The sequence below is a fragment of the Hyaena hyaena genome, unplaced genomic scaffold (genome assembly GCF_003009895.1).
Source record: "Hyaena hyaena isolate Hyena2069 unplaced genomic scaffold, ASM300989v1 scaffold_160, whole genome shotgun sequence".
NCBI classification, from domain to species: Eukaryota; Metazoa; Chordata; class Mammalia; order Carnivora; family Hyaenidae; genus Hyaena; species Hyaena hyaena.
Window position 1 is genome coordinate 559,804 of NW_024080793.1, and position 12,330 is coordinate 572,133.

At 43.2% G+C, this 12,330-nt stretch overlaps 1 protein-coding gene across 3 annotated transcripts in view; it reads left to right on the plus strand.

Annotated features, from left to right (window-relative positions):
• SFXN1 (sideroflexin 1) overlaps positions 1-11,104 on the plus strand; it is a 39,550-nt gene extending 28,446 nt beyond the window's left edge. For 2 of the 3 annotated variants that reach the window (XM_039239771.1, XM_039239768.1), the window contains 3 exons: positions 4,130-4,179; positions 4,817-4,864; positions 8,895-11,104. In XM_039239771.1, the coding sequence (XP_039095702.1) occupies positions 4,130-4,179; positions 4,817-4,864; positions 8,895-8,991 (195 nt within the window). In that variant the 3' untranslated portion in view covers positions 8,992-11,104. The remainder of the gene's footprint in view (positions 1-4,129; positions 4,180-4,816; positions 4,865-8,894) is intronic. The other variant, XM_039239770.1, reaches the window with a different exon arrangement.
• Positions 11,105-12,330: the final 1,226 nt, after the last annotated feature.

Sequence of the window (12,330 nt, forward strand, 5' to 3'; positions counted from 1 at the left end):
CCCCCCCCCCCCCGCCCCCACTACTGAGGCAAGGTTGAGAGAGGCGGTCAGAGTAGCTCAGTAGATAAGTCCCAGTGTCCTGCTAGCCCCCCGGGGGTCTGGTTGAGGCTATACCTCTTCAGATCTCGGTGGAGGATGTTGTTTTGAAATAGCAATGGCTGAACATTAAGCTATTCATACGCACATTCCACTCCCCAAGTGCAGGGTCGCTGTTAGACTCAAATACTGCATTTTGCACACATAGAGAGCTCCCATGGACTGAGCTGATAGTGTAGCTACTACTAAAACATAGGCAGAGGTGGCTTATATTAACATCCATTTGTTTCCATCTTCAGAGCACTTTCACATGCATCCTGAAAGACAGGCTTTACTGTGCTCCTTTTATGGAGGTCCCAGAAATCATTCAGCAGTTCATATCGTCCACATGGGTGGTATCTGCCTTGCCTGGCCCCCTGATTGCTCCCACAGCTCCGGCGGCTACATGTGCCCCTCTGTAAAGATGCATTTACCTGGGTTGTAACCTCGGACATGACCAAACTCCTCTGCCAACATGAAACAAATGGAACATTCTTGGCTTTTTTAATGGTGAGCTCAGGGAGCACTCCACATGACTCATCCTTTGCCCTGTGCCTTATCTTTTCCCAAGCAGAGTGCCAGAAAAAAAGCATCAGCTGTGGGCAGGTGACTCACAGCAATCTTTGTAATAAACCGAAACGTTCACTGCCTAAAATCTGGCATTTTGAAGAATGGTATTCTTGAAGAATAACTGCCACGGTCACTTGACCCTGGCACTTGCATTAGGAATAAATAAAGTGAATAGAGTTTAGATCAGTTACTAGTTCCTCATTCCTTAATTCTGCTTCTTCTTTATTCCCATTAACAAAGATGGACAGGTCTGTCTACTTGGTAGATTCTCAGGACCTTCTATTAATTAAGTGTGAGTGTGGCATTTATTTGTTCATCCCCTCATGTAGTTACTCAGCAGCCTTTTGCTGAATCTGAATGCCTGTTACATGCCAAGCAATGGGCTGGATGCTTGAGTCATAGAAACAGAGCCCTGCTCTCAGGGGCCAGATGGCACCGTGATGCAAAGAGGCATAAGGCTGTCGTTCCAATACTTGGTGGCTGCAGAATGCGGCATAGAGGGAATAGAGGCAGTATCTCCCCCGAATGCGGGAGGTGGGCAGAGACTTGACTGCTGGTCAAGGACACATGGTCCACAGAAGCTCAGGGAAGACACACAGCATGCCTTATTGGGAAACTTCCAGATGGCCAGGCTGTGGGCTATGTATAGGGAATTGACTGTACCATATATAAAAATTAACTCCCCACGGTTCATAGACTCTAAACTTAAAAATCTACAATTGTAGAACTTCTAGCAAAAAATAGAAGAGACCATCTTTGAGGCTGAGAGTTAGGCCAAGATCCCTTAGACACAACAGCAAAGGCACAGTCCATAAAAGAAAAATTGATAAACTGGACTTCATCAAAATGATAAAGTTCTGTTGTTTTGAAAACTCTAAGGAGATGAAAAGGCAAACAGACTGGGAGAAAAATCTATGCAAAGCTTGTATCTGATAAAGGACTTCTATCCAGGAGATATAAAGAGCCCTCAACACTCGCTCAGGAAAACAACCCAATTTAAAAAATGAGCAAAAGGTTTGAACAGACATTTCACCAAATATATCTATATCTATATCTAGTAAGCACATGAAAAGATGCTCGGTATCTTTATTTACTGGGGAAATTCACATTTAAACTCCATGAGCTACCACTAAACACCTACAGGAATGGCTAAAATCGAAAAGACTGACCAGAGCCAATATTGGTAGCAATGTGGAGAAACTGGAGCTCTCATATCCTGCTAGTGGGAATGAAAAACGGTACAACCACATTGGAAAATAGTTTGATAGCTTCTTACAAAGTGAAACAGATGCTTACCGCCTGATCCAGCAATGTCCCTCCTAGGTGTTTATCTCAGAGAAATGAAAGCACGTGTCCATAAAAGATGGATGTTCATGACAGCTTTATTTGCGATCTCCAAAAACTGGAAACAGCCCAAATGGGCATCAGCAGGAGAAGAGATTATCAAATTGTGCTGTATGCATGCAGTGGAATACCTAACCCAGCAAGAAAACGTAATGAACTACTGATACGTGCAGCAACCTGAATGAACCTCAAAGTGATTACACAAAGGAATATATTCTGTACACAAAATGCTAGATAATATACACTGGTACATAGTGACCAAGAAGAGATCAGAGGCTGCCAGGGAATGGGATGCAGGGTTTCAGAAGGACAGAAGTTGCCCAGGGCAGGAGGAACAAGGAACGCCTTAGGGATGGATGGCTGTGTTCATTATCTTGATTGTGGTGATGGCTTCACAGCCAAATACATGTGTCAAAACTAACACTGTGCACATCAAATATGTGTGGTTTTCCATATGTCAGTAAAGCGATTGGGGAAACGATAATGGCAGAGGGAAGACTTTGGAGTCCTATTAGCTTTTTGCACTTTTACCTCATTGAATACATACCTTCTAAATTAATGGTTACTGTCTCTAATTCATTGGAACTTATTTAAGATAGCCTCTGTTTGCACAGTTCGGAGTGTGTGAGCATCTAAGGGAAGACCAAACATCCACAGCTCCCTGAGTCTCAGGCTAAGTGCTATTTAAGAAGTGGGGATGGATTAAGCAGACAGGGTACTGGAGAGGAGTCAGGAGACATGCAGGTTGGGTGAAGTCAGAATTCTCCGGGATCCTTGTCATTCCTGAGAGCCTTTCCATCGAAACCATTGGCACGAACTACAGTCATCTACAGTCTGCCTTTCACTTGTACACTTCCTTCTCTAAGATGACCCACAGCTGCTCTCTGGGATAACAAGCTAGCCCCCTTTGCTTCAGACAAGAGCCCACTTGAAATAAGAAGGCCACCCTCGGGCTCAAGTTCATCCTTCACAAAGAGTCCTTCAGTGCTCAGCTCACCTTCCCATCACCCAGCGCAGATGTCCCAAGTCTGGGCAGTGCCAGGGTGGGGATTTACATCTCCTGGTGAGAATCCATCATCACTCAGAGCTAGTTGCCCAAGATATGGCGTGTCCTTTTCTTACTGTCCTTGGTGGGGTGGGCGTGTCCCCTCTTGATGACATTTCTCCCTTCCTCTCTAGTACGTGCCTCCCTCCCCTCACACTACCCTGCGTGACGTGCCTTTTCTGCAGAGAAGTCTTCTCAGGGACCAGGGTATGCCTCTCACGCAAGCATCCTGGGGGTCAGGGTTTTCTAACAGCTTGTGTTGACTCTTCGCTAAGTTGGCTGATGTCATAACAACCAGTTCACAACTTGGTTGCAGATGTTTCAGTGGCCTTGTTTCTATAACCATATATCCTGCCGTTCTTTATATTGTGTATTTCAGTACCACTCCTTTTGGAAAACTAAAAAGCGAACAGTGCTCGTTTTCCAAAAGACCAACCAACTCATTCATTTCCATTAAAAAGAAAAAGTGACAGGCAAAAGTTTTCTGTGCCAGCAACAGTTTTAACCATATTGACAGCAACTAAGAGCAAGAAAGGGAAGATGCAGGGACAAGGGAAATGTTGGGTTTCTGGTACGTTCCAGGCACTGTACTTACTAGGTGCCTAATGACTGATACCTGGCACGTCTCCTCCCACACACTTTGAGGACACCCGTTGTGATCCTCATTTTGCAGATAAGAAAACCAGAGCTTGGAGAGGTTGGGCTCTGCCGGCCCTTTCCCCACAGTCTGGAACGAACTGGCAGGGCAGAGATTTGGGTACGAGTTTGTCTGTCTTGCATGCCTGACATCAGACTGTATTGTGTTACAGTTAACAGTTAAACAGTATGGTTTCTCTACCTGTTTAGAGCGAGACAGCTTTCAGATTATATGTTCAAGAGAGAATGAGAGGCCACTTGATCTTTGCATGGGCATTCGTTGGCAGATCAAGGAGGCTGCAGGAAGTCAGAACTAACGTGCCCGCTGCGGTGTGTTCCCCAAATTTCACTAATCTGGGTCTCATAGTGTGGAGAGTTTGCTTCCCGCTAATCCGCAGGAAAAAGTGTCTCTAAGAGCCTGTATAAAAAGTATTCAAAATAATTTATTTCTCCACACAGAGGTTCCCTTGGATGAGTGCACCCATTCAAGTCGGATTAGTTGGCTTTTGGTGAGTGGAGTTTTATGTAATTAATTTCCTTTTTAAAGGTAAATATATAGCATAAGAAAGGCAAAGGAATGGGTAGATCACGTGAGAACCAAGTTTTGAAAGTGAGACCCAGAACAGATCCCAGAACTTACGGAGCTTTTGGCCTCAACAATTAGATAGATAGAAGCAAAGGGAAACCTACAAATTTGGGACTGTTTGTGTGATTCTTTTTTTTTTAATGTTTATTTATTTTTGAAAGAGAGACAGAGTATGAGTCGGGGGAGGGACAGAGAGAGAGAGGGAGACACAGAATTCAAAGCAGGCTCCAGGCTCCGAGCTGTCAGCACAGAGCCCAGCACAGGGCTCGAACTCACGAACTCACCAACTGTGAGCTGAAGTCGGATGCTTAACTGACTGAGCCACCCAGGCACCCCTGTGTGATTCTTTTTTAAGCTCTGGATATTTCTCTGATTTTTTTAAAACTGATTTGGACTCCAGTCCTTGGTAATAAAATTACACAAACGGGATGTATTTTTAGGAGGAAATATAATCAAAAGAAAAGGGATTGTTCTAAAAGTAAACTAGAAACAGGACCTGAAAGTGGACCATTGAAAATACTCTTATGTGTCTTGTTCTTTTCTTTCTTTTTTTTTTTAAGTTTGGTGTTTGCTACGCCGCTGTGTTGTGCTCTGTTTCCTCAGAAAAGGTATGTATTTGCTACTCTTTGGAATAATCACAAGTTTTACTCCTAAAAACCATTTGAAGACGCAGGTGCTGTCATTCCATTTCACTGCATGGACGTTGAGATTCAAAAAGAGTAATGAAGCCACATCTCTAAAGGGACAAGGATAGAGGCAGAAATCAAGCACACATCTGCTTAATTTCAAAACTCTCTTTATCCAGCTCTACCATCACATTTGAAAGTGCTTTATTCTTTTGTAAGCATCAGGTTAACTCTGGTACAAATTCGCTTTTATAGAAATTTGGATACGGCTTGCTGTCATCCAGTCCATTGGCAAATGCAGCTGTAACACAGACGTAGTAGAATTTGGGATCCGCCCCAGGGACAGCAGCTACACACACTTAGCCTCCGGGATTGGTGTATTTGCTTCCCTTCTTCCAAAAGCCTTATCTTGTGCCTTCACCCCAGGCTACCCTTGAATCCTGCTTTTGATGTAAGAACTGGATTGAGGGGCATTAAATCAGCATCAGATAAATCTATAGGTCTTCAGCCTCCTCCTGGTCTAACATGAAAGCACAGAGAGTAGCATTTTGTTGTTTGCCTTTTGTTTGAGGATTACCAGGCTCCTGCCTTCGTGAGGCCTTCATGGGCCGACAGTCTTCAAACATGTGGTCTTTCATGCCCTCGGCTTTCAAAGTACGATGAGATGTGCTGGAACTAACTTAATCAGGTTCCCTCCACCTGAGGGAGAACTCCACCTTTCACCTGCTCTTTCACTTCTGTCTTTGACTCCTGCTGGCCTTAAACAGGGCACTAAATCTCAAGGACAGAGAGCCCTGTGTCATCTTGATGCCTAGAGCCATGGCCTCCCCTAGGAGAGGGTGGGACCTTCAGAACCCGTTCTCCAAGCCCAAGGCAGACGCATTGTTTTTCATCTCCAAAGAGGGATAATCATACCTATTTGCTTGTTCAAACCCCAGCATCTCAGAGCTTAACATAAGAAAGTTTATTTCTCCAGCAAATACCAGTGCCCAACAGTTGACCTTATACTCAGTGACTTAGAAATAGTGTATGTGAAATGCTGAGACGAGCACCTAACTTTAAGTTATGATTAATCATATGTTATGATTAACTTAAAGTCTAGGTTTGGACATTAAATGTTTTTCTGTAGGTTCTAGTGCCATGAGGTCACCTGTCCTCGGAGACTACGCGGTTTCCACATTTGGGAGACCAGGAACACTTTTGTGTTCCTCTATCTAAAAATGGATCTTCTTACTCTGTTTTGTTTTGTTTTGTTTTGTTTTGCTTCTACATTTGTTAATTTTTCTTTTTTTTTCTTACCAGTTGTATAGAATAGGGTTACACATATTCCTTGGTTCATCGCACACTGTTTTTCTTGGTCCAAGCGTGGTCCTATTTGATTTTATATACTTTAATGATCCAGTGAACGTCCGTGCATCCACCGCCCACTCATGAATAAAAAAATTACCAGTAGGTTACATGCCTTTGGATGTTCTTCCCAGCCCATGCCCGTGCCTCCACCCCCCCGCCAGATTTAACCATTTTGCAGAACTTCATATTAATCACACAACTGCATTTAAGATTTCTTATTTTATGTATAACGTGTATACACACACATATGCATTGCTAACGTTGTTTAGTTTTGCCTCTTTGGAAACTTTTTAGACAAGGGTGTCACACTAGGTATAGCCTTTTGGTATTCGTTCCTTTTTATTCAGTGTCCTACGGTTAAGATTCCTCCACATTATTGCATGTGGCTAAGTTCATTCGTTCTGACTGCTGTATAATCGTCCATTGTATGAATATTGCCACGGTTACCCATTCTCCCGTACAAATGAGAAGCAATACACACTCCCGATCAAAATGTGTGGGAAGCAGCAAGTGTTGCTTTGAGAGAAGTGATTAGCTTTAAATGCTTATGTTAGAAAGGAAGAAGGCCCGAAAATCAATGCACTAAACATCCAACTTAAGTTCAAAAGGGAACAAAAAGAATAAACTCCAGGGAAAGAGAAAGGAAGGACGTAAGACCAGAACCAAAAAATAGAGGATCCACAAAGTCAAAAGTTGGTTCATTGGCAATAGTAATGGGACAGTCATCTTGTGATGTTAATCGGAACAAATCAGTTTATGAACGAAAAAGAGGTATAACTAGAGATATAGCAGAGTTTAAAAAGATAAATGAGTAGTATTAACATCATTATACCAGTAGATTTGAAAACAGGCAAATGGGCGAATTCCGGAAACATGTTTACAATGCTAAAACATTAGAAAGTCTGAATTGGCCTAGCACCATTAAGGGGGCTGAAGTAGTGTTTAAACATCTTCCTACAAAGCAAACACAAGAACCAGGTGGCTTTACAGGTGGAGTTTACTCAGCTGCCAAGAAACATGTCACTCTAGTTTTATTTATTTAATTATTTACTTATTTTTAAATATTTCTTGATTTTCGCGCCTGGGTGGCTCAGTGGGTTAAGTGTTGACTCTTGGTTTCGGCTCAGTCACAGTTCCTGAGATCAGGCCCCATGTCAAGCTCTGCGCTGACAACTCGGAGCCTCTTTGGGACCCTCCCTCCCTCCCTCTGTGCCTCCTCCATTCCCCAGCACATGCTTTCTCTTTCTCTCTCTCAAAATAAATTAATAAACATTTAGAAATAAAAGGCCAATTACATATAAAAATATTACCAGGTTTTCTATCATAACTATTCTGGACAATTTTTCTTCATACTTTTATATAATAAATATGCATTTATAGCCAAAAAAAATAAGCTCTGATACATATACGCATATAATACATTCAAGTACTCTTTTTATTTTTATTTTTTTATTTTTTTAAATGTTTATTTACTTTTGAGAGACAGTGTGTGTGTGAGTGGAGGAAGGGCAGAGAGAGAGGGAGACACAGAATCCAAAGGAGGCTCCAGGCTCTGAGCTGTCAGCACAGAGCCCGATGCGGGGCTCAAACCCACAGACTGTGATTTCATAACCTGAACCAGAGTCAAGATGTTTAACCAACTGAGCCACCCAAGTTCCCCTCAAGTACTTTTTAAAAATTTATCAAAGACTAACAAATCATCTCTCAGTGGTGTGTGACTGTGAGTGATGGTTTTTTCCTTGTAATTCTTAGTTTTTTTTTTTTTTTTTTACTGTTTGTTTAGTTTTGAGAGAGAGAGCATGAGCAGGGAAGGGGCAGAGAGGGGGGTACAAAGGATCTACAGCAGGCTCTGCACTGACAGCAGTGAGCCTGATGCAGGGCTCGAACTCCCAAACTGAGATCATGTCCTGAACCGAAGTCAGATGCTCAACTGACTGAACCACCCAGGCACTCCCATTTTAGTGTTTTCTGAAAGTTTTGCAATAAGCATGTATTATTATACAAGGGACAAAAGCATATTAGTGCAAGTGAATTGTTAGTGTTAAAAATTCTACTAAATACATGTGTCTTTTTTATTACTGGTGAACATTAGGTGGTTTTCCATGGGCAGTAGCATTACCACACGTTGTGTGCCAGTACCAGCAGCGTCTGAAAGTGGCCTTGCTTACATTCTTCCCAGTGAGGAAGTTTGTAAGCTTTTAATAATTGTTGGGTTCTTGGGATTCCTGGGGGGCTCAGTCAGTTAAGCATCTGACTCTTGATTTCAACTCAGGTCATGATGTCATGGTTCATGAGATGGACCCCCGCATTGGGCTCTGTGCTGAAGGCATGGAGCCTGCTTGGGATTCTGTCTCGCTTTCTGCCCCTCCCCTGCTCTCTCTCTCTCTCTCAAAGCATAAAGAACCATTAAAAAAATAATAATTGTTGGGTTCTTAAGGTGCATTTCTTTGATTTTTATCAACAATTAATTTCCTAGAAGGAACTGGGCACTCATTTTTAGGGCCCAGGAAGCATTTTTCAAACGAGACCCTGCTTTACAATACCAGTCATGGCGGGGGGCGGGGGGTGCTGCAGGCAGGGGAGGTTCCCTTCTCTGTCGTCTGCAGATTCGGGTTCCTTGCTCTGTCTGTGTAATAATCCTGTCGTTTCTTCTTCATCCCAGTTCCATGTCTGTGACAAGCTTGGAGGCCGAGCTGCAAGCCAAGATCCGAGAGACCTGTCCTGAGTTACGGCGCGTGTACTTTAATAAGGGATTGTAAAGTGGGGGAAGAGACTCCAGCTTGTCCCACCTACCACAGCCTGGTGAGGAAAAGCCGGCTCAGCCTGGCTTCTCCCAGTGACAGAAACCTTTTAAAGATCCACATTAGCCTTTTAGAGGCGAGCTGCTCCCTACAGCACAGCACCTGGTGTGGGCCAGGCGCCCGACACCCGTCGGCTCCCTTACATGTGAATCATGGTGTAATTTACAGACATATCCTTCCTGTAGCTTTTATAGTCATTGTTTTCAAAGACAATACACCAGCCCTCACCCAGAGTTTTAAAAAGCACTGCTAGGCATAGAGTAGATGTTCAGTATATACTCAATAAATACTTGCCGGTAATCAGTGAGCAAAAAGGAAATCTGTTTGAAATACTGAATGTTTATCCTGTTCCTGTTTCCAGTCACTCAGCAGTGATTTGGGAAAACACAAAAGCTCTGAGGCTAAGGTGTGAAAAAATGACTCGTAAACATTAAGGGAAGTTTGCTTCCAGTTGGGCAGTGGTCAGCCCCGCGTAAATGATGGGTCTTTTGGATCTGTGGGATTAAAAGCTCCTCCGTATACTTCCCGAAAGGGACGGCAATAGACAAGTGCGGTAAGCGGTCCCTGCTGTCCACAATTGTGTGCATTCCCATTGCTGGGTGTTTCCTTTGGTTGACTTCTAAATTTATTCTGTTTTACATTTTTAGGAAGTTAATCTTACCTTGCGCTTGTTGACCTCAAGTCAGTGATTTACACCAAGTAATCAAATAACAGAAATGTTACACGTGTCAGATTTGGGAAGTATATTCAGTACCAGTGCTGTGTGACTGGGTTGAATCTGGTTGGTCGAATTTTTTAGAAGCGAGAGCCCAGCTCTGACTTAGCTACATGTCTTGTCATTCTTCTAGATCTCCTTGGCTTTCAGAAAGACATGGAAATAATGTATATGTGAGTCAGTGACTGAATGATTTTACTTGAATATTGTCTGTGATTTTCTGCCCTGTTTGAAAATAACGAATCCACGGACCGCCGTTTACATCATCTGTAGTAGCTTCACCTGTTTTTAACGTAACGGATCGTGTTCCGCGTCTATGGATGTGCCAGGCATATGCCAGGTGGTGGTTCTGTTGGGTGGACCACTCGGTTCACTTGTAATTCAGAGACTTGTAAGTGGGAGAAGGAAAAATGGAGCAGCTAGTTGCAACAGATTTTTCCTGACAATGTGACCAGTCTGCATTTCCTCATAAAGAAAAAATGGTGTGCCTTGTGTCTGTGTTTCTCTTTTCTCTGAAAGGATTATGGATCTGAAGCTTGGGGGCACTGTGAGCCTGCCTCTGTGCCACCAGCATTTTCTCTCTGAGATTTTCTGTCTTCAACCATTTGAGGCAAATTGGTTCCCCGTGACATTCTGATGTATTTTGCTGGCGTAGATGCTTCTCTTTAAACAGAGGTAAAAGCCTGAAATTGAAGGCAGGTCTCCATGAGGTGCTGAAAGGGGGGCTTTTAACCTAAGCGCTCGAGGCCCACCCCGCCTGCCCCAGCTAATCTCCGAATTCACACACACACACACACACACACACACACACACACACACACACACACTCCCATTAACTGTTAGGTCCCTTTCAGAATCCTAACCTTCACTGACATATTAATTAGCCACTGGCTTGAAGCTTGATGAACTAACCGAAATTTTGCACATACCAGGAAGACAGGGCCAAATCACTGTTGTGGAAAGGGTAATGGATATGGAGATGTGTCTTTTTAAACACTTACCGAGGCTTCCAACTCCTGATGCTTTTATATAGAAATATTAACTGTATCATTTAATCACGGTTTATAAAAAAGGAACAAATGAACCAAGATTGGCAATTTCGCTGATCTCTTAGAAATATCTTTTCTGGAGAAAAGTCCACATGAAGTGCAATGAGCTTATAAAGGTAAATAGTTATTGGTAGTTCTAGTCACGTGTTGATTCTGATTGTACGTATTACTGACTGGCAGATTTTACTTCAGTATTAGCACAGTGCCTTTGCCAGTGTTGGAGTCCTTGTATTCTTTCAGTTCGACTGGATGAAATGTTAAATAAACTCAGAATGAAAATAAATTCTCTCTTTTATTTGTACGTAAAGAGCGATGCAGTTTTTGTGTTACCGTCGATGGTACCGTCCATTCAAACTTAGCATCTGGTTACCATCGGGAACTCCTAACGAGGAGACTGTCTTGTATGCTGCCTTTGGCAGGAAATATTTTCCTGTTTGGGGCTACCAGTCTCCCACTTTCAGGAACACCGTCTGCAGAGCACCCATCCCCTGCTGGCCCCCTGCCGAGTCTTCCAGCAACATTTGTTATGAGCCCAGGGAGGGGGATGTGATTCTGCCTTAGATCCTTTTGCCCCTGGGTGATGAGGTGAACTTGCTTTCATACTGTTTGTCAGCTGCTAATGTGGAACTAGCATTTGCTGTCATTCACAGAGAAAATCTAAGTTAACCCAAGATTGGGGAGTGCCTTATTAATAGACTTAATAAAAGATTGAGCCTTATAACCCTCTCGTTCACGTCTCTGCATCTGTTCTGCTACCATCCCTCCATCCATCACTTAAATTAATTACATTCAAGAGCGTGGCTCCAGAAGTCACAGCCGGTAGAATCTTGGTGTTGTACCCACTTTGGAAATCGATGCATTTGGGCGACTGACCTTCTCTGTGACCTTCAGTTTTCTTTGTTTGCCTTGGTTATATGGAGAAAAGAATTGAATCTACTCCACATAGTTGTTGCAGACATGAGCAACACGATGCCTGTTCAGCAGTGAGCATATTGCCTGGCACATAGTAAACGTTCAATGAATGGCTGTCCATTGTATATTTATGAGTTCTGGAGACTCAGATTCTGCATTCAGAATACCAGTTCATCAGTGTTAATGGTGAGGCTTTAGGACCCCAGCAACTTTTCCCAGAGAGAACCCACAACCTGACTAAAAATGCCAGATTAAAATCGTCAGACGGAGACATTTGGATCCATCCTATTAAAGGTTTTTCCTAAACGAGACTGAGGTAGGAAGGAGACAGTGGGGTTATGGTGGTAAAGTGCATGGCCAAGGCTGCTCCCAGTCAGCAGAAAACTATGGCACGGCCAGGATCAGACAGCCAGACTTCCAGCCCTGTCCAAAAGAGTGGACGACTGGAATACTCGATAAAATTAGTTTCTCTCTTGCATATGCAGAATTTCACTGAAAGCTGAAGAAAAATAGGGTTATGTTCTGCTGTGATGAATATAAGGTGCCACTTAAAATGTAGAGATTCAAAGTGTGGCCCATAGACTAGAATATCCACATGTGTGTGAAATGCAAGTTCTCGGG